Raw genomic sequence first — 23,279 nt, 5'->3', positions numbered from 1 at the left:
AGTTATGCAATTCAGCCTTTTATGTTCAGTTTATTGGATTGTTATATGAAAACTGAGATTGAACTATTTGCAGATTCATTTAGAAAAATGTATTGTTAACATTGGCGCTCATTTTAAAAATATATATGTATTTTAAATAATGTTATTTAAGATAAGGTAAATAAACTGCATCAGTTAAAATGTATTGTCTCTTTTATTACTTATCCAGTGCCAGGAGTCAACTGAATAAGTTAGATGAACACTTATACTATTCTCTCAAAAATATATTTTTCTCAGCTTTACTAAATTTCTTTACATAAAGCATTTACTGTACACCTCTACTAATATAAGTCAGAACTTACCCCGTTTTGAATAATTATTGCTATATTAGTTTATTAATAATATTTCTCTTTTAGTAATATTCATATGAGAATTACAAAGCTGAGTTTATAGCCTTATTTTCTTGCTCATTTAGCATAGTAATTAGCATGTCTATTTTGTTTTTCATTATGTAGTCAATAGAATTGTTACCCAGTATTTGTATATTCATTCACACTTCCATTTATTCAAATAAATGCAAGTTTCTAATATGAACTATTCAATTCTTATGTTATTGGGTCCTTCAGTGTATTCTAATTCATATAATATGGCACACATTAGTTTTTGATTGTACTCATGTCTTTTAAGTGTATTTAATTGTAAAGTTTCCATAATTGCACACATGGTACGTAACAGTTACCGCACTTGCAACTCCTATAAAATGATATATGGCATTAGAATCTAGGAGTTTGGTTGTGGCTTCTGACCTAGGTTCAGTGTATTGCAGAGTTTGTATGTACATGCTAGTTTTCACAAGGTAATTATACACTCAGTCCTCAACATCCACGCATTTCACTTTCATAACTTCAATTATTTGCATGATGTTATTTGTAATCTCTTTTTTTATTCAAATGTTGCCAACCCCACACAAGTTTTCATGGTCTCTTTTTTTTGTATTGAGATGTTCGCACACATTCTTACCCCTATTTCCAGTTGGTTCAATGTACTAACATTGGAACAAGGAGGATTGCTATAATTGGTTTTGCATAAAATGTTGCCTATTATATATTTTTTAAAAGGAATGTGCCACCCAAAAAATATATATTTTTTATATTTTACTTGCCCAGTGTATTTCGTAGTGGTTGCCTGGATAACAGGCATATGAATTATGCAGAACAAGTTACATGTTTATAATATGGATAGTTTTCACATTGTTTACCATTTTACTGCACTGGATATTGTTGATTTCTGTTTTTTTCTAAACTTTTCTCTCCATTTTGCATCAAGACTTGATATTAATTTTTTTTAACAACCATTGCAAAATACATGGGATAAGTAATATATTAAACTAGCAGACCTGGCGTGCTTCGTTGCACCTTTAACTGGCTAGTTTCGGCCGCAGATCGTGGTTTTTCCAATCTAGACGTCCTGTCTTTTACAGATTCTTCTAACCGCCTGGTTTCGGCAGCCAATCGTCCTTTTTCCCAATCTAGAAATCCTGTCTTCTTTAGATTCGTTTAACCGCCTGATTTTGGCAGCGAATCTTTTTTTTTTTCTTTCTAACGTAGAAGTCGTTTCTTGTTGAGATTCGTTTAATCGCCTGGTTTTGGCAGCCAAGCGCTTTTTCCAACCTAGAAGACCTCTCTTGTGATCCGTTTAATTGCCTTATTGATTGCATGTCTTCCAAGATAGTTTCAATACCCATTTCTTGCACGGAGTCTTCTCCCCTTTTATGAGTGACTGTGTAAGTACCGCGTGTACTAAATAGTAAATTAGTAAAGGAGAAAGGACTAAACACTAAGGAAAAAACTGCAAGACCGCGTCAGCTGCAGAGCTCAGCTCAGAGAGAAATGAAGCGAATGAAATGACGTGAATAGGAGGGGAGATAATCACGTGACTCCCCCACCCGCCTTAACTCTCAATCCCTCCACAAACACAATCTGTCGGATCCCAACTCTCCTTTATATATAGATATATATATATACAGTATATAGATATATATATATATATACAGTATATAGATATATATATATATACAGTATATAGATAGATATACAGTATATAGATATATATATATATATATATACATACAGTATATAGATATAGATATATATATTATGAGGGGCCGTTCAGGAAAAAAAAGATTGGTTCGTAAATATATACATTGGTTCAGATATATATATTGGTTCAGATAGATCCGTTCAGATATATACATTGGTTGGGATTTATGGGCAGGCACAACGCGGCCACCCATGTTTAGTATCTCTCTTTTGCTTCATCATTGCTTCAACACTGTTGTAATTATTGTGTACATTTAATACAAGTAGCATATGCCTGTCTGTCGCGTTTTGTTTCATAAGCCCTCTTGGTTGGGGGTCCTCGAATTCAAAGCACTTTTTTTCCTTTCATTATTTAAAACACTCGTGCAGATACCCGGCTCCCTCTTTTCCCACCTAAGACAGATTCTTCTCAAAAGCAAAGTTACCAGAAAGCCATTAATCGCAACCACAGTACGTCCCATTTTTTCACCTCATGAGACGCTGGTTTATCATTGGTGGAAAGCCGCCCTGTGATATCTGTTATTCCGTATTGACAGCATTTCATTAAAGGGTGATCTGCTTCAGCAAGGAACTTAGTCCTGTTTGCTGAAAGGATGTTATGGAGGAAAACACTGGAGTGCTCTGTTTCTTTAAATGTTGATCAGGAATCAAAATGACCAGAATATTCCCGCTTCACAAATAACTGATGTTTAACTGTTTTTATAGTAAAACTAACAACACTACACACAAGCACGTACACGCTCACACACACACACACTCAAACTCACAAATCGTGGGTCGCACGTACTACTGATTAAGCGTATCTGGCAAGGGCGATTATTTTTTTCACCTCATAAAACAGATTCTTCTCAAAAGCTGAGTTACCAGGAAGCATTGATAGCATCCGCAGTACCTCCAATTTTTTCACCTCAACAGACGCTGATTTATCATTGACCGAACCGCCTGGTGATTTCTGTTATTCCGTATTGGCAGCATTTCATTAAAGGGCGATCTGTTTCAGCAAGGAACTTAGTCCTGTTTACTGAAAGGATGTTATGGAGGAAAACACTGGAATAGCGCTGTTTCTTCTGAATGTTTATTAGTGATCAGGAACCAGAATGATCAAAATATTCCTGCTTCACAAATAACTGATGTCTGTTTTTATTGTAAAACTGAGAAAACCACACACACGCGCGTACACAACACAAACACTCAAACTCACAAATCGTGGGTCGCACACACTAATGATTAAGTGTATCTGTCACGGACGATCATTTTTTTCACCCAATAAAACTTTAGTTCATCAAAGTTAGAAAGCAGCGCGGTGATTTCTATTATTCCTTATTGGCAGCATTTAAATTAAAGATGATTCAAGTCAACAAGGTGAAAGAGTCTCTTATTTTGACAGGACGATCTTTTTTTAGGTTTAAGCATTTTTGATTGACTTACAAAAGAAAATAGTTATTACTTACCCTCTTTGCTTCAAATTGGTTTTTTAAAAAACCTTTTTGATATAATTTGTTTATAACAGTATAAAATAACAAAAGTAGTGCCCAAGATTATAATGCGCGTATCTAACAGGAAGAGGTGGTGGCAAGAGTAAGATTGCTGACTCGCAGTTAAATGATCACTGGTTTGTGTCCGGGGGGCTTCCTTTCTGTTATTTTATTTATTTTTACAAATTGCTTTGAGTAGTAAGAAAGGCGCTATAAAACCGTAAGGAATTAATAACAATAATAGTATTATTATTATTATTATTATACGTGTGAATGCATGATCAAATTCAGGCGCTGCGTAGTGGGGTATGAATAGGGACACTATGTGCTCGACAATACCACGAGTTCATTGAAATAATTACACAGCAAGGTGCGCACGCAATACAAACATAATGTGTATATTATTGAAGTAAAGGTTCATATAAATTAATTATATATAACTTTTTAACAAGTTGAGAGATGTCATACATGTATTGCTTTATAGTCCACACATAGTTTATGTATATTATTAAAATAATGATATAAAAATCATATAAAATGGTATAGAATCTGCGTCGTAGACTTATTTTGTTTCAAATGTCTTCAAAGAAGTGTTTAATTAGTTTGCTTTAAAAAAATCTTACGGCAAACATATGAACCGTCGAAAATCGCTGATCTTAATCAATTTGTTTTAATGCATGCTCCGTGCAAAATGCTTTTATATCTGCTAGTAAACATGCACGCGCAGCGATGTCCTGATGTCTGCGTTCTAAGGGCTCATTTATACTTCACGCTCAGAACGCGTACGCGTCCGCATCATGGCTGCCACGCGTTCCCAGCGCTCATTTCACGCGTCCTCTGAGCAGGTCCTCAGAAATTAACGCGACGCGGCGCGAGTTGCAGTACCAGCAAAAGTCGGGGCCAGTGTGCTAAAAGTCGGAACGTGACGTCAGAGTCTCTGTTTACTATCTACATGTGACAGCAAGCCTCTATGGAGATCCTTCGGGGATGGATGTGCGCGCTTTGCTGTTTGATGAATGGTTCAAAGTGTTGAAGCAAAATGCCGACATACAGATGCATTCGTGGTGCTTTTATATTCAAGCGTCGCATATTCCCGATCGTAATGACACGATACATTTTAAAAGTCTCACATACCATCTTTTGTGTCGTCTTTTTAAATTTTTTTATTTTTGCAACTTAACAACAGCAACACAATGTATAGCGTTATATTTGAACCACTGAGAAAAAAATAAAGGACACGGTGAAAACGTGTATTTTGTGATTTAAAGTGGAAATTTCGCTTTAATCTCGAATTGTCCACTTTAACCTCGTAGTTTACTTTATCATTAAAGCAGACGGTCGTAAACGCATCCCATTTTTAATCGCTACGAGCTTCTTGGACCTGACAGCTGCGGCAAGCAGCAAAAGATCACCACACAGAACACATTAAATGTCTGATATTCCAACTCTCTGCACATTTAGAATCTTTAGATTCATACTTGATATCACTTTCATGATGAAATGCATTAAAGTGTGTATGTTACATTTACATATAATTTCGTTTAAATAATGAATACTGTTAATAATTACACACATGGGGGTGACACGGTGGCGGAGCAGTAGCACTGCTGTCTCGCAGGGAGTTAGGTTGCTGGTATTTCCTGCTTGTATTCCACACTGTGCTCGGTTTCCTTCCAAAGATAAGCAGATTTGGGGATTTGGTGCCGCTAAAATGACGCTAGTGTATGTGTGCTTGTATTCACCTTGCGATGAGCGGAGACCTCGTCCAGGGATTGTTTCTCAGTCGTGCCCAATGCTTGTTGGAATGGACACATCCCTGGATTGATGGATTTAATCAATAAACATCCTTTTCACAGATATTGCGGTAAGGTGTTATCGGAATTTAATAGGCGATTTAGGCAATTCACAACACAGAGAAGCCAAACATGTCCTCACCGTGATAATATCTCACACTGCCACCTGGTGGACTCCTCCAGATTTACGTAAAGTACGCGCGCAAGTATAAACACTTCAACGCTATGTAGCAGGAGCTGCCCGCTGCAGCATGCGCGCGTCGCGTGAAGTATAAATGAGCCCTTAGGGCTCATTTATACTTCACGCTCAGAACGCGTGCGCCCTGCATCATGGCTGCCACGCGTTCCCAGCGTTCATTTCACGCGTCCTCTGAGCAGGTCCTCAGAAATGAACGCGACGCGTGCGCGAGTTGCAGTACCAGCAAAAAGTCGGGGCGAGTGTGCTAAAAGTCGGAACGTGACGTCAGATCTCTGTTTACTATCTACATGTGACAGCAAGCCTCTATGGAGATCCTTCAGGGATCGATGTGCGCTTTGCTGTTTGATGAATGGTTCAAAGTGTTGAAGCAAAATGCTGACATACAGATGCATTCGTGGTGCTTTTATATTCAAGCGTTGCATATTCCCGATCGTAATGACACGATACATTTTAAAAGTCTCACATACCATCTTTTGTGCCGTCTATTTTTTATTTTTTTACTTTACCTGCTGTCAGGTCCAAGAAGCTCGTAGCGATTAAAAAGTGGGATGATGTTTACGATGGTCTGCTTTAATAATAAAGTAAACTACGAGGTTAAAGTGGACATTTCGAGATTAAAGCCGAAATTTCCACTTTAATCACAAAATACACGTTTTCACCGTATCCTTTATTTTTTTCTCAGTGGCTCAAATACAGTGCTATACATTATGTTGCCGATGTGAAGTTGCAAAAAAAAAAAAAAAAAGACGGCACTGAGACTTTTAAAATGTATGTCATTACAATCGGGAATATGCGATGCTTGAATATAAAAGCACCACGAATGCATCTGTATGTCGGCATTTTGCTTCAACATTGTCACATGTAGATAGTTCCCGAATGTAATGACACGATACATTTTAAAAGTCTCACATACCATCTTTTGTGTCGTCTTTTTTAATTTTTTTTATTTTTGCAACTTAACAACAGCAACATAATGTATAGCGTTATATTTGAGCCACTGAGAAAAAAATAAAGGACACGGTGAAAACGTATTTTAGATTAAAGTGGAAATTTCGCTTTAATCTCAAATGTCCACTTTAACCTCGTAGTTTACTTTATCATTGAGGCAGACCGTCGTAAACATCATCCCAGTTTTTAATCGCTACGAGCTTCTTGGACCTGACAGCAGGTAAAGTAAAATAATATAAAATAGATGGCACAAAAGATGGTATGTGAGACTTTTAAAATGTATCGTGTCATTACAATCGGGAATATGTGACTCTTGAATATAAAAGCACCACGAATGCATCTGTTATGTTGCATTTTGCTTCAGCAGAGGAAAGCAGCAATAGATCGCCAAACAGAACAAATTAAATGTATGATATTCCAACTGTCTGCACATTTAGAATCTTTAGATTTATACTTGATATCACTTTCATGATGAAATGCATTAAAATGTGTATGTTACATTTTACATATAATTTCGTTTAAATAATGAATACTGTTAATAAATACACACATGGGGGAATAATTACACACATGGGGGTGTCACGGTGGTGGAGCGATAGCACTGCTGTCTCGCAGGGAGTTATGTTGCTGGTATTTCCTGCTTGTATTCCACACTGTGCTCTGGTTTCCTTCCAAAGATATGCAGATTTGGGGATTTGGTGCCGCTACAATGACGCTAGTGAAAGTGTGTGATTGTATTCACTTTGCGATGAGCTGAGGCCTCGTCCAGGGATTGTTTCTCACTTGTGCCCAATGCTTCCTGGAATGGACACATCCCTGGATTGATGGATTTAATCAATAAACATCCTTTTCAGAGATATTGCGGTAAGGTGTCATCAGAATTTAATAGGTGTTCTAGTAGTACTAGGTTGTTGTACCGTGTTAGCCATTATGAATGTAGAGAAAAGCCAAGCAAAATGACACCTTTTATTGGCTAACTAAGAAGATTACAATATGCAAGCTTTCGAGGCAACTCAGGCCCCTTCTTCAGGCAAGATGTAATACAGAAACTGAAGTTCCTGAGTTTATATCCACACACTAGGACAAGAAACAACAATGGTAAATTTTTGAATGAAAACTCTTAAATGTAAAAAATTAATAGGTTCATTCAGGCTAAGATTAATTTAACAGGAGATAGAAGAACAATGTATGGTCAAGATCTTTAGATAAGATAACTGTCCAATAAAGTCCTTTGAAGTTTGTGAAGTTTTCAAAACAATGCAGATCTGTAGTCAGGTTGTCTGTGTCAGTCTGAGAGATGCAAACAGTCTTCATATCTGGCTATAAAACTCTTGTCTCTGTTCAAGCCATGCTGTAATGTATTAAATTTTAACATGAGCTTAACTTCCCATTCTTTTCTCTCTTGCTGCGTTTTGAAGTTGCCCATAAGCACTGTGACTTTAAAGTCCCTCTCACAGTGTCCATGGCTGTTAAAGTGGGCCGCTACAGGAACATCTGTGTTGCCATGTTTAATGTGGAATCTGTGTAAATTCATTCTCTGGCGGAGTGTTTGTCCAGTTTCTCCCACATAGAGTGTAGTGTCAGGACATTTCATGCAGAGAATTAGGTAGACAACATTCGATGATCTGCAGGAAAATGATCCCTTTATGTGATGTTCAAGTCGGAGTTTGGTATAATTATACGGTCTGTATTGTAGATGTGGGCACACGTTTTACATCTTTTCTGTAGGCAGGAGATGTGCCATTTTCTGTTGGTTTATTTAGGGAGCTTGGACAATTAGTTGCTGAAGGTTTGGTGGTTGTCTGTATGCCAGGAGAGGAGGTTCAGGAAATACATTTTTTAGTGTTAGGTCGTTGTTTAGTATTGGCTGAAGTTCCTTTATAGTTTTTCAAGTGTTTCAAGATGTGGGTTGTAGGTGACAACAAGGGGATGCGGTTCTTGTTGTCTTTGTTTTATATTCCAGAAGGTTCTCTCTGGGTATGGCAGTAGCTCTTCTTATTTGAGTGTCTGTTGTTTTGGGGGTATAACCTTGTTTGATGAATTCTTGTCTGAGCTCCTGCAGTTGTTGATCCCGGTCTGTCGGGTCTGAGCAAATACGATTGTACCGTATTGCTTGGCTAAAAATAATGGAGCGCTTTATATGCTTGGGGTGAAAACTATCACTTCTTAGGTAGGTCCGTCTGTCTGTTGGTTTGTGAAAAACAGAAGTTACAAGGGTGTTGTTTTCAGTTGAACTGTGGTGTCAAGGAAGCTGACTTCTGTTTCTGAGTAATTCAGCTTCAGCTTTATGTTGGGGTGAAAAGAATTGTATTCATTATGAAAATGGAGGAGGTCCTTCTCACTGGCAGTCCAGATTATGAAGATGTCATCTATGTAACGGAGATATAACATTGGTTTTAAGATGCACATTGACAAGAAATCTTCCTCCAATTTTGCCATAAATAGGTTTGCATAGTGAGGTGCAAACCGACAGCCCATTGCAGTCCCCATTTGTTGCAAGTAGCAATCTTGTCCAAAAGAGAATAGATTATGTGTCAGAGTGAATTTTATCATTTCTATTACTGACTTTGTGGGTAAATCATGTTGTCAGAGGTACGTTTCACATGCCAGTATGCCATCATCATGGGGGATGTTTGTATACAGGGCCTCAACATCCATTGTGGCCAGTAAGGTTCCCTCAGGTAAGGGGCCCAAAGCAGACAGTTTTTAAGAAGTCAGTGGTGTCCTGGATGTAGCTGGTTGTGTTGGGCAGAGGTTTAAGAATGTGTTCCACCCAACCTGAAACCTTTTCTGTCAGGGAGCCAATTCCTGAGATGATGGGCCTTCCTGGGTTCCCTTCTTTGTGGATTTTAGGAAGCATGTAGAAGTAACCCATTTTGGGGTTCTCAGGAATTAAACTGTTTACCTGATCCCTGATGTCAAGAGGAAAGCTACTTACTATCTTTTTAGTTCCTTTTTGTAGAGATCTGTTGGGTCTTCTTGCAGTTTATAATAATGCATAGTATTGACAATTGTCTTTGTGCCTCCTGTATATAGTCTGATGTGTTCATGATGACTAAAGCACCCCCTTTGTCTGCTGGTTTGATAATGATTTCTGTATTATCTCTTAGTGAATGTATGGCTCTCCGCTCTTCCCCAGTGATGTTTTCTATCTGATTTTGCTGCCTGTTTAAGATCCCTGTTTTACTCTCTGTCGGAAGCAGTCTATATAATTATCCAGTGAGGGGTTTCTGCCAGCTTCTGGTGTCCATGTGGATTTACTGGTGGGGTTGTTGTAACTGCTTGTTGTTGGTTCCTGTGTGTTACCGTTCTCTTTGTTGTGGAAAAATTCTTTTAGTCTGAGTTTTCTGAAGAATTCTTCCATATCACTGCAGAGTCTGATGTTATCAATGGGCTTTGCAGGACAATATGAGAGTCCCTTTGTGAGTACTGAAATCTCTGCTTCATTTGGTGTGTATGAGGAGAGATTAACAATGCAGGTCTGTTGCTCTTTGTTTTTTGTTATTAAGTGTCCAACTTTCTCTCGTAATCTATGTAGCTTTTTCTTTTGTTGACAATAAGGAGTTTCTGGAGTCTTTTGTAATAGCGATGGAGTTCCTTTACCATCTCCTGACTGTCATTTCCAAGGAGCAGGATGAGGTCTTGGATCTCTCTTTGCGTGTTCTTCTTGATGTTGTAGAAAATTTGGATTAAGTGGTTTCTTATCCTTGCAGATGTTCTAAAACAAAGTTGCTCTGCAAACCGAGTATTGTAAGTGTGTATGGTCGGATTCCTTATCATGATGCCTTTCGGGATAAGATTTTCCTTTTTGCATTTCGTTAAGAAGAAGATGTCGCTGTCCATGTGTGCCAGTTTCTTCCACCGGGTCTTCAATTCCATGTAGTAGCGGTACATTTCGTGTCTTGTATGTCTGTAGTACTAGGTTGTTGTACCGTGTTAGCCATTATGAATGTAGAGAAAAGCCAAGCAAAATGACACCTTTTATTGGCTAACTAAGAAGATTACAATATGCAAGCTTTCGAGGCAACTCAGGCCCCTTCTTCAGGCAAGATGTAATACAGAAACTGAAGTTCCCTGAGTTTATATCCACACACTAGGACAAGAAACAACAATGGTAAATTTTGAATGAAAACTCTTAAGTCAGCTTCCTTGACACCACAGTTCAACTGAAAAACAACACCCTTGTAACTTCTGTTTTCACAAACCAACAGACAGACGGACCTACCTAAGAAGTGATAGCTTTCACCCCAAACATATAAGGCTCCATTATTTTTAGCCAAGCAATACGGTACAATCAGATTTGCTCAGACCCGACAGACCGGGATCAACAACTGCAGGAGCTCAGACAAGAATTCATCAAACAAGGTTATACCCCCAAAACAACAGACACTCAAATACGAAGAGCTACTGCCATACCCAGAGAGAACCTTCTGGAATATAAAAACAAAGACAACAAGAACCGCATTCCCTTGTTGTCACCTACAACCCACATCTTGAAACACTTGAAAAACTATAAAGGAACTTCAGCCAATACTAAACAACGACCTAACACTAAAAATGTATTTCCTGAACCTCCTCTCCTGGCATACAAACAACCACCAAACCTTCAGCAACTAATTGTCCGAAGCTCCCTAAATAAACCAACAGAAAATGGCACATCTCCTGCCTACAGAAAAGATGTAAAACGTGTGCCCACATCTACAATACAGACCGTATAATTATACCAAACTCCGACTTGAACATCACATAAAGGGATCATTTTCCTGCAGATCATCGAATGTTGTCTACCTAATTCTCTGCATGAAATGTCCTGACACTACACTCTATGTGGGAGAAACTGGACAAACACTCCCCAGAGAATGAATTTACACAGATTCCACATTAAACATGGCAACACAGATGTTCCTGTAGCGGCCCACTTTAACAGCCATGGACACTGTGAGAGGGACTTTAAAGTCACAGTGCTTATGGGCAACTTCAAACGCAGCAAGAGAGAAAAGAATGGGAAGTTAAGCTCATGTTAAAATTTAATACATTACAGCATGGCTTGAACAGAGACAAGAGTTTTATAGCCAGATATGAAGACTGTTTGCATCTCTCAGACTGACACAGACAACCTGACTACAGATCTGCATTGTTTTGAAAAACTTCACAAACTTCAAGGACTTTATTGGACAGTTATCTTATCTAAAGATCTTGACCATACATTGTTCTTCTATCTCCTGTTAAATTAATCTTAGCCTGAATGAACCTATTAATTTTTTACATTTAAGAGTTTTCATTCAAAAATTTACCATTGTTGTTTCTTGTCCTAGTGTGTGGATATAAACTCAGGGAACTTCAGTTTCTGTATTACATCTTGCCTGAAGAAGGGGCCTGAGTTGCCTCGAAAGCTTGCATATTGTAATCTTCTTAGTTAGCCAATAAAAGGTGTCATTTTGCTTGGCTTTTCTCTACATAGGTGTTCTAGGAAATTCACAACACAGAGAAGCGAACATGTTCTCACCGTGATAATATCTCGAACTGCCACCTGGTGGATTCCTCCAGATTTACGTAAAGTACTCGCGCAAGTATGAACACTATAACGCTTGCGTAGCAGGAGCGTCTGCTGCAGCATGCGCGAGTTGCAGTACCAGCAAAAAGTCGAGGGGCGCAGTGTGTTAAAAGTTGGAATATGACGACAGAATCTGTGTTTACTATCTACATGTGACAGAAAGCCGCTTTGTGGATCCTACGAGATCGGTGTATGCGCTTCTATGTTTGATGAATGGTTCGATGTGGTGAAGCAAAATGCCGACATACAAATGCATTTTTGGGGCTTTTATATTCAAGCGTCGCATGTTCCCGATCGTAATGACACGATACATTTTAAAAGTCTCACATACCATCTTTTGTGCCGTCTATTTTTTTTATTTTTTTTACTTTACCTGCTGTCAGGTCCAAGAAGCTTGTAGCGATTAAAAAGTGGGATGACGTTTACGATGGTCTGCTTTAATAATAAAGTAAACTACGAGGTTAAAGTGGACATTTCGAGATTAAAGCCGAAATTTCCACTTTAATCACAAAATACACGTTTTCACCGTATCCTTTATTTTTTTCTCAGTGGCTCAAATACAGTGCTATACATTATGTTGCCGATGTGAAGTTGCAAAAAAAATAGACGGCACTGAGACTTTTAAAATGTATCGTGTCATTACAATCGGGAATATGCGATGCTTGAATATAAAAGCACCACGAATGCATCTGTATGTCGGCATTTTGCTTCAACATTGTCACATGTAGATAGTTCCCGAATGTAATGACACGATACATTTTAAAAGTCTCACATACCATCTTTTGTGTCGTCTTTTTTAATTTTTTTATTTTTGCAACTTAACAACAGCAACATAATGTATAGCGTTATATTTGAACCACTGAGAAAAAAATAAAGGACACGGTGAAAACGTGTATTTTGTGATTAAAGTGGAAATTTCGCTTTAATCTCAATTGTCCACTTTAACCTCGTAGTTTACTTTATCATTAAAGCAGACAGTCGTAAACGTCATCCCAGTTTTTAATCGCTACCAGCTTCTTGGACCTGACAGCTGCGGCAAGCAGCAATGGATCACCACACAGAACAAATTAAATGTATGATATTCTAACTCTCTGCACATTTAGATTCTTTAGATTCATACTTGATATCACTTTCATGATGAAATGCATTAAAGTGTGTATGTTACATTTTACATATAATTTCATTTAAATAATGAATACTGTTAATAATTACACACATGGGGGTGACACGGTGGCGGAGCAATAGCACTGCTGTCTCGCAGGGAGTTATGTTGCTGGTATTTCCTGCTTGTATTCCACACTGTGCTCGGTTTCCTTCCAAAGATAAGCAGATTTGGGGATTTGGTGCGCTAAAATGGCGCTAGTGTATGTGTGTGCTTGTATTCACCTTATGATGAGCAATGCTTGTTGGAATGGACACATCCCTGGATTGATGGATTTAATCAATAAACATCCTTTTCACAGATATTGCGGTAAGGTGTTATCGGAATTTAATAGGTGTTTTAGGCAATTCACAACACAGAGAAGCCGAACATGTTCTCACCGTGATAATATCTCACACTGCCATCTGGTGGACTCCTCCAGATTTACGTAAAGTACGTGCGCAAGTATAAACACTTCAACGCTTGCGTAGCAGGAGCGTCCGCTGCAGCATGCGTCGCGTCGCGTGAAGTATAAATGAGCCCTTAGGCTGCAGGTATATTAAACGGTATTGACGTTTTACCGGGGTGCTCTGTGATTGAGGGCGGACAGTAAACTTTGTTAAAATGATATCGAAAAATAGCAGTCGTCAGTTGTGTTTTCTGTTGTTTTGGCGTGTTTACTGTTCTGTTACCAAAAAATTCTTCTCCGGGGCTCATCAACAAAGAAACGTGGATAGTAGGATTTAGTAAAATATCAGTAATAATACATTGCTCGACACCCAGTAACACTTTAAAAAGACATTTAACAGACAGCTCGTTAAAATTAATGTAGCAATCCATTGTCATGCTATAAGTGACAGCTTGCTCTTAAACATTTACACAGGTGGTTTTTCCTGGGAATAAAAAATGGGAAAAAATCCACGGGAAAGGTTTTGTTGTTGAACACAAATTTCACCTCCGCCATGTGAGTCATTAAAACTATTGGAATGAAAACGCATGTCTTATCCACTGGTCGGGACGCTAGTTTTTCCATGGCTGCTGCAGAGCCGTAAAATGTGTGCCCTCTGACTGCTGATTACAAAATGAACACCGGAGAGGTAAAAATACGTAAAATTGATTTTAAAAGGTTGTAGGTATAGTTTTCTATATAATCTTCTCCACTATGTGTCTGCATCCTATCCCTACAGGGAACACTCATTTCTATGGCTGGAGCAGATCCATGGGCTTTTTTGCACCCTGTCTGCTGCTTTCAAAATGAACTCTGGATAACTAATATTATCTGAAATCCATGGTAAAAGAAGTGAGTCTTCTACATCACTTTCAAGTCTACTGTGTCCCATTGTCCTCCCCACTCAAAGGGACACTCACTTCTACAGCTGAGCTTTTTCCTCAGACAATTGTTATTGGATTGGCTGATTTTTTCATTATATTAATATTAATTTATTTATTTATTCATTCAGCCTCTGTTAAAAAAAGAAGCACATTTTCCTTTAGAGGACAAGTAAAGTTCTATCTATCTATCTATCTATCTGAAATATGAGACTTGGAAAAATTAATATTATTTGTCAAATGAAGTACCAAATATCCACTGATACACATTTGTAGGACAAGTCAATTAAAGAGTCCGACAAACAGCAACTGAGATATTAAAACATTTTATTTGAATCTGTTCTGAAATTATAGTCTTTTAATTAAAATAATGATTATAATTATCAGAAAACTTAGCCATTTTAATGTCAGCATAAAACCAGGCCAGTAACATCTTTGTGAAATAATTTCAGCCGTTTTATAAATTCCAGAATGTACACCGATAGCACTGGCATGAACTTCCTTACAAGTATCCTTTGTCTCCTAAACTCAACAAATAACTTTCATATTCCTCCTGTTGCCCTGCTTGTCTTTTTTGACAATAGTAAAGGTCATCCCCTTGAAAAAATTATATTCACGCAGCAATTAATAATATGGTTATAATGTAAAACACTTCAAACAAACCTGTAAAATGTACATTTTCTTTGTTTAAGTTGACTTCTTCAATGGATCTAACACTTAGAACATGGAGCACTACAACACATATACACAAATATCTTTTAGTATTGTTTTAAATAGCCTTGAAAATTGTTAGTATCTGTCCTCTATCCAAGCCACCCATTTACAAAAGAGATTTACAGGCTTGGGCCAGAAGACAAAAAATGAAACGGAAAGAAATGCCAGTCTAGTGCTTGCCACACTGATGCTCGCTCATACTACTACTGTTTAAAAGTGCCACCCAACCTGATGCCAACTCTTTCAGATGGGTAGTGAAACCCGGAAAATGTATTAATGGACACAGGAAAAAAGTTAAGACTTATTCTAGCAGTGACCAAGTTGGGGATTGTTGATCTGTGAAGTGGCAGTAAAATCAAAAAATTTTAAAAACCTGATTACAAAATATATCAAGAAACCTCAAAAAGGTATATAATGATTAATTTATAAAAACTCCATAGAATACTTTCTAATACATGTTTTTCCTTCAACAGTCATGCTAATGTCAGAATTTGTGTGTTTTATCACCTATACTTTGTGCACATATTGAAGCTGTTTTATGGAAAATACAAGTACACAAGTAAATAATTGTCAGCGGTTACAATTTAAATGTATATTTGCAGTATATACTGTATCCTGAAATGTCAAATTAGAAATGAGAAGATGATGAAAAGTTATTTTTTGCTTAATATACTTTAAACAAACTGATCACAAAATGTCCTAATCAGTTTGACATTGTTGGTACCCTAGAGTGGCACATATCTTGGAAGAAGTCCTATCAGGTTTATTTGGATTTTAAAAAACCTAAATAATAATAATAATAATATTTACATTTATATAGCATTTTTCTGGCTACTCGCAGCGATTTTCATAGACATACTTAAAAAAATACAGTGTAAGCGCTTGATTTTTTTTTAAATTAATTAATTAGTGGATGAGTAAGGACATAGTAGACAAAAAGTGATATAGAAGACTTCCTTCAATCTCTATAAATAAACTGTGGACAGTTTTGAAATTCCAGTATTAATTTACAAGCAGAAGACAGGGGGCACACATTTCTACAGCATAGATCAAGCTGTGGAAATAAGTGTCTCCTCTGCTAGAAGGGATTAAGAGACACACTCGATATGAAAGTGCTATAAAAGACTGTCTGATAGGCTTATTAAAGAAACTGTGCACAATTTTAACTGCCTGGTGTTCATTTTGTAATGGACCACAGCAGATGAGGAATGCCACAGGCTGCTAAAAGTTTTTTAAATACATTTGGTGAGTTTTAATCTCCCATGAAAAACGGTGCACAGAACTCCAGTGTGTTTTATAGGATAATTGCACCTGCTGTGAAAATGAGATTCAAATGTACAAGGGTGAAAGGGTGGGTGTGATAGGAAATTTATTTATTTATATAGAACTATATTTCATTCCAATAGTTTTAATGACTCACATGGCGGAGGTGAAATTTAAGTTCAACAAAACCTTTCCCGTGGATTTTTTCCCATTTTTTATTACCAGGAAAAACCACCTGTATAAAAGTTTAAGAGCAAGATGTCACTTATAGCATGACAATGGATTGCTACATTTATTTTAACGAGATGTCTTTTAAATGTCTTTTTAAAGTGTTACAGGGATATTATTATTACTGATATTTTACTAAATCTTACTATCCACGTTTCTTTGTTGATGAGCCCCGTTGAAGAATTTTTTGGTAACAGAACAGTAAACACGCCAAAACGACTGTTAACACAACTGACCACTGGTATTTTTCGATATCGTTTAATCAAAGTTTACTGTCCGCACCTCAATCACAGAGCGCCCCGGTAAAACGTCAATACCGGTTAATATACCTGCAGCCTTAGAATGCAGATATCAGGACATCGCTGCGCGTGCATGTTTATTAACAGATATGACAGCATTTTGCACGGAGCATGCGTTAAAACAAATTGATTAAGATCAACGATTTTCGACGGTTCACATGTTTGCTGTAAGATTTTTTTAAAGCAAACTAATTAAACACTTCTTTGAAGAAATTTGAAACAAAATAAGTCTACAACGCAGATTCTATACCATTTTATATGATTTTTATATCATTATTTTAGTAATATACATACACTATGTGTGGACTATAAAGCAATACATGTATAATTTCGTGCATTTTAACCAGTTGACATCTCTCAACTTGTTAAAAAGTTGTATATAATTAATTTATATGAACCTTTACTTCAATAAAATACACATTACGTTTGTATTGTGTGTGCACCTTGCTGTGTAATTATTTCAATGAACTCGTGCTATTGTCCCTATTGAATTTGATCACTCATTCAGACGTATAATAAATAATAATAATATTACTACTATTATTATTATTGTTATTAATCCCTTACATTTTTATAGCGCCTTTCTTACTACTCAAAGCAATTTGCAAAAATAAATAAATAAAATAACAGAAAGGAGGCCCCCCGGACACAAACCAGTGATCATTTAACTGCGAGTCAGCAATCTTACTCTTACCTCTTCCTGTTAGATACGCGAATTATCATTTTGAGCACCACTTTTGTTATTTTATACTGTCATAAACAAATTATATCAAAAAGGTTTTTTAAAAAGCCAATTTGAAGCAAAGAGGGTAAGTAATAACTATTTTCTTTTGTAAGTCAATCAAAATTGTTTAAGCCTAAAAAAAGATCATCCTGTCAAAATAAGAGACTCTTTCACCTTGTTGACCTAAATCATTTTTAAATTAAATGCTGCCAATATGGAATAATAGAAATCACCACGCTGCTTTCTAACTTTGACGAACTAAAGTTTTATTGGGTGAAAAAAATGATCGTCCGTGACAGATACACTTAATCATTAGTGTGTGCGACCCACGATTTGTGAGTTTGAGTGTTTGTGTTGTGTACGCGCGTGTGTGTGGTTTTCTCAGTTTTACAATAAAAACGGACATCAGTTATTTGTGAAGCAGGAATATTCTGATAATTCTTGTCCCTGATCACTGATAAACATTCAGAAGAAACAGCGCTATTCCAGTGTTTTCCTCCATAACATCCGTGCTGAAACAGATCGCCCTTTAATGAAATGCTGCTAGTACGGAATAACAGAAATCACCGGGCGGCTTTCGGTCAATGATAAATCAGCGTCTGTTGAGGTGAAAAAATTCGAGGCACTGCGGATGCTATCAATGCTTCCTGGTGCGACCCACGATTTGTGAGTTTGAGTGTGTGTGAGCGTGTACGTGCTTGTGTGTGGTGTTGTTAGTTTTATTATAAAAACAGTTAAACAAAAGTTATTTGTGAAGCGGGAATATTCTGGTCATTTTGATTCCTGATCAACATTTAAAGAAACAGAGCACTCCAGTGTTTTCCTCCATAACATCCTTTCAGCAAACAGGACTAAGTTCCTTGCTGAAGCAGATCGCCCTTTAATGAAATGCTGCCAATACGGAATAACACATATCAAATGGTGGCTTTCCACCAATGATAAACCAGCGTCTCATGAGGTGAAAAAATGGGACGTACTGTGGTTGCGATTAATGCTTTCTGGTAACTTTGCTTTTGAGAAGAATCTGTCATGGGTGGGAAAAGAGGGAGCGAGGGAGGCAGATACAATGAGCCGGGGCGGGACGGAGCGAGGCGAAGAGGCGGGTATCTATACGAGTGTTTTAAATAATGAAAGGAAAAAAACTGCTTTGAAATCGAGGACCCCCAACCAAGAGGGCTTACGAAACAAAACGCGACAGACAGGCATATGCTACTTGTATTAAATGTACACAATAATTACAACAGTGTTGAAGCAATGATGAAGCAAAAGAGAGATGCTAAACATGGGTGGCCGCGTTGTGCCTGCCCATAAATCCCAACCAATGTATATATCTGAACGGATCTATCTGAACCAATATATATATCAGAACGGATGTATCTGAACCGATGTATATATCTAAACCAATCTATTTTAACCAATATATATATTTAAACCAATGTACTTTATATCAACCAATATATATATATATATCAACCAATGTATATATTTGAACGGATGTATTCAAACCAATGTATATACCTGAACGGATGTATCTCAACCAATGTATATATATCAGAACGGATCTATGCAAACCAATTTATATATATCTCAACCAATGTATCTAAACCAATGTATATATCTGACCATGTGTATTCAAACCGATGTATATATCTTAACCAATATATCCTAACCAATGTATATACCTAATATATATCTAAAAGGATGTATTAAAGCCAATGTATATATTCAAACCAATATATCTGAACCGATTATATATATCTGAACCAATGTATATATTTACGAACCAATCTTTTTTTCCTGAATGGCCCCTCATAAGATATATATATATATATATATATATATATATATAATTTTTTTTTGGGTGGAGTAATTCTTTAAGCGGGAACCAGAACCAGTATTAAAGAGTTAATTAATAGTTCATTCCAAGTGACTTGTTGTTTACTATAATTCCAAATTACATTATAATGTGGCATTTTATCATTTTACTTCAGTGGTCCTTTCACTGCTGAATTGACCTTTCATGACTTTATGCCAAATGTAAGTGCTGTATCCTGAAGGTGTGAAAAATTAATTTTTTTCCAGAGGCAGTCAGCAGCAGATCATATGAGTCTTTGCTTTTGTAAGCTGTCATTGTATGAAGAAATAATCTTGTTTTTTTGTGGTAAAATTGGTGAAGCCAATGGAACCTTTATCATTCACTTATCCAGTATATATCCTAAGGGTGGCCTGTGTCCATGCTTCACTTTTGTATGATACCATGCCTCATTATGTTTTTAAAGAGTAATTTTTATTACATTAATCTGGTACTTGTGCTTTTTAAATAAATCATATTATTGGTGTACTTGTACTTTTTCAATGTGTTTGTATAGCTTACAGTAATGGAGTCTGTATTTGTAAGATATAGCAAAGCAGCCTGAACAAGTTTTGATATGTTACTGAACAAGACAATACATTGAAACATACCACCAGTTGTTTCAATAGATGTTTAGATTTTTTTCATGATTATTTTTTGTATCAAGTATTTTTACTTTTCCTTGTCTCATTAAAGTTGTCCCTTTCTTTTAATAGTGTTTGACTACAGCTACAGAGATTATGTCCTTTCCTGGTATGTGGAACTCAGTAGAGATGAAGGGCAACTGTACCACATGCTGTCAGAAGACTTCTGGGAGATGGTGAAGCAGCTAAGAAATCGCCTGACTAGCATTGACCTAGTGCGACTTGTCTGCATTGACACAGTTAAGACTGTGCACACTCACTTCTGTGACCTTAAAGCAGCTAACACCAGGTAAAATAACACTAATGTTTTAAATCTAAGACTTATCTTTTTTTAATGTTACTTTTGTGTAAATTTCTATACTTTGCTTTTTGAGATTTCTGTAATGCAACACAGTTGATATTGAACTGAAAGAGTTATACCCATGAAGCACTTCAAGAGGTTACCAGGGTCTAGGATACCACCAAGTAGACATGAAATAGGGTGAAGTCCTAATAGTGAGGTCAGATATGACTGACAGAAGGCACAATATGGCCTCTGACATTGAAGGATGGAACTATGTTGCACCTTTAAGGTAAGGGTCAGCTGATTACAGACCACTCCCTTTAAAATTTGTCAGGGACTGCTAGAAAATAACTGTAGCTTGGTGTCCCTCTAGCCGAAGTTTGATTACCCTGACTCAATTCCATGCATTACGCAATTATTTACAGAAATTCTTCTTTGAAGCTGTTTTTTGGAAATTGTTTTAAAAGCATTTTTGATGATGCCTTTATGGCAAATAATAGCTCATAGGTAAAGCATACAAAGTCACTTTGTCTCTTTAAAATGGAGCCCATGCTTAGAACAGTGTATGTGTATACATACATACATACATACATAAACACACACGCACACACACACACACACACATATACATATATATATATATATATATATATATATATATATATATATATATATATATATATAAAATAAGGCCTGGGAAAGTTTGCTTGTTAATTTTTGCAATTATTAGGCCTATGCTCTGTTTAACGCATTAAAAAATATGGTCACATCCAGGGCCGGCAACAAGGTAAATGCCTCAGGCAGTGCTTTAGTCAATGCGGCATTTTCACGTATTTTTGGTTTTTTTTAACATTGTGAAATGATACAAAAGCAGAAACAGGACGTGCAGTGCGTCATACAAATGAAACATCTGAGCTAGAAGAGGATGTCTTGCTGGGGTGAAGGGTGGAAAGTGTGTGAGAGATGGTGTTTGAGTGTGAAAGGTACTGAAACAGAAGCACTTTTGATTGATAGATAGATAGATAGATAGAGCAGCTTGATGTGTGCATACAGCACAGAGTGAACGAAAAAGTAGAGTGGAGCAAGAGTGTAAGAGCTGCGTGCTTCTGGGCCGTAACACTGAAGCAGAAGACAATATAGAGTGGTTAGATGATTTTGAGTGTGATTAAAGTTAAGGCAATCACAGAGCTGCTTTTATGTTGGCTTCTCCAGGTAATCCCATTCTCCTTAGACAGGTTGCAAGCACTTGAGGAGTGTGTCTCTTTCAGGTAAGGACTCAGTGGCATTTCACTAATTAAATCAGTTCTTAGCAGTGCATTCAAAGTCAATTACCATTTCGATTGTTTCATTTTTACTTTAACATATTTGTGTTTTATATGCTGTACCGATTTAATATTAGTAGATTGGCATTGTTTTCTTTTTGCATTTTTTCAACATGCCTTTTAGGAAGGCATTCAAATTCAAGTTGTACTTGCTCTATCTACACCTCTGTTCCTGGCATGCTAAAAAGTTCTCTGTAAAACCCATCTCGCTTAGAAACTGACACCATGCATTAACTTTGGTGGTTATGTTGCATTCTTTGCATAAATTAGCAAATATACTGCAAACTGGAATAATGAGTAGGGATAATCATTGCACTTCTGTTTCATAGACTTTTATCATTATTTTAAGGCAGTAAGCAATGTAAGCTTCCTTGCAGACTGTCAAGTTAAATACAGAGATACTAGAGAGTGGTTTTAGTGCCACTGATAGAGGACTTATTTTACAAATATATGATTTAATCTTCTTACAGAATAATGACATGAAAAATAGAGAGAGCGTAATTTTTTCCTTCTGTACTTTTCTTCAGTATTGCTCAAGGACTACCATAAACCCCCCTTCCTCCCATACCCCTGCACCTGTGTTGGTATGTATAAATCAAGGAAATGAATACCAGTACCACATACTGACATGTGGCAAGGCATTGTGAAACCTGTAATTTCAGACTTTTCAATAAAATTTTATTTCACAAAATTTTTAAATATAGTATATATATATGGTACTGGATGTGTATGCAATTTTTTAGGTTCACACTTTTTTGTATTGTTTTTTTGAGTGAGTGTCGCACCACTGAAGTGTGATGACTAGTAATTGCTGGAGCACAGGGCAGTTCATATACTGAAAAGTTACAATAGGATTTCTTCTCTATGGTTTGTCCAGCAATAACAGTTTCATTACTTTCTTCTTTCTGTCTTAATGTGCATATATTCACCATCTAGTAAAACTGGATATTAGGTTAATTCATACCCCCTTCTAATGTTATGTCTTTACAAAATAGTTTTTTTATGTGTGCCTTTTATTCTTTTTAGAAAAACTGGAGAAAAAATGTGTCTAATTTTTAAAGAAGTATTTGTAAATACATTTAGGGATATTCTGAAAAGGATATAGGAAGTTAAGAAGGATATATTGTATATTTTAACAGCTTTAACTTTCCAAACTAATTAGATAAAAATCTTGTTTCATTCTTTCCATCCATCCATCCAGCTATATCCTAACTACAGGGTCACGGAGGTCTGCTGGAGCCAATCCCAGCCAACACAGGGCACAAGGCAGGAAACAAACCCCGGGGAGGGCGCCAGCCCACTGCAGGGCGCACACACACACCCCTTCACACCAAGCACACTGTGGGAGGAAACCGGACTACCCGGAGGAAACCCACACAGTCACGGGGAGAACATGCAAACTCCACACAGGGAGGACCCGGGAAGCGAACCCG

At 37.0% G+C, this 23,279-nt stretch overlaps 1 protein-coding gene across 2 annotated transcripts in view; it reads left to right on the top strand.

Annotated features, from left to right (window-relative positions):
* snx25 (sorting nexin 25) overlaps window positions 1-23,279 on the top strand; it is a 423,222-nt gene that overhangs the window by 137,581 nt on the left and 262,362 nt on the right. For both annotated transcript variants that reach the window (XM_039750997.1, XM_039750996.1), the window contains exon 3: window positions 20,314-20,530. In XM_039750997.1, the coding sequence (XP_039606931.1) occupies window positions 20,314-20,530 (217 nt within the window). The remainder of the gene's footprint in view (window positions 1-20,313; window positions 20,531-23,279) is intronic.

Source organism: Polypterus senegalus, chromosome 4, assembly GCF_016835505.1.
Source record: "Polypterus senegalus isolate Bchr_013 chromosome 4, ASM1683550v1, whole genome shotgun sequence".
NCBI lineage: Eukaryota > Metazoa > Chordata > Cladistia > Polypteriformes > Polypteridae > Polypterus > Polypterus senegalus.
This window is presented reverse-complemented; position numbering and strand designations above follow the sequence as displayed.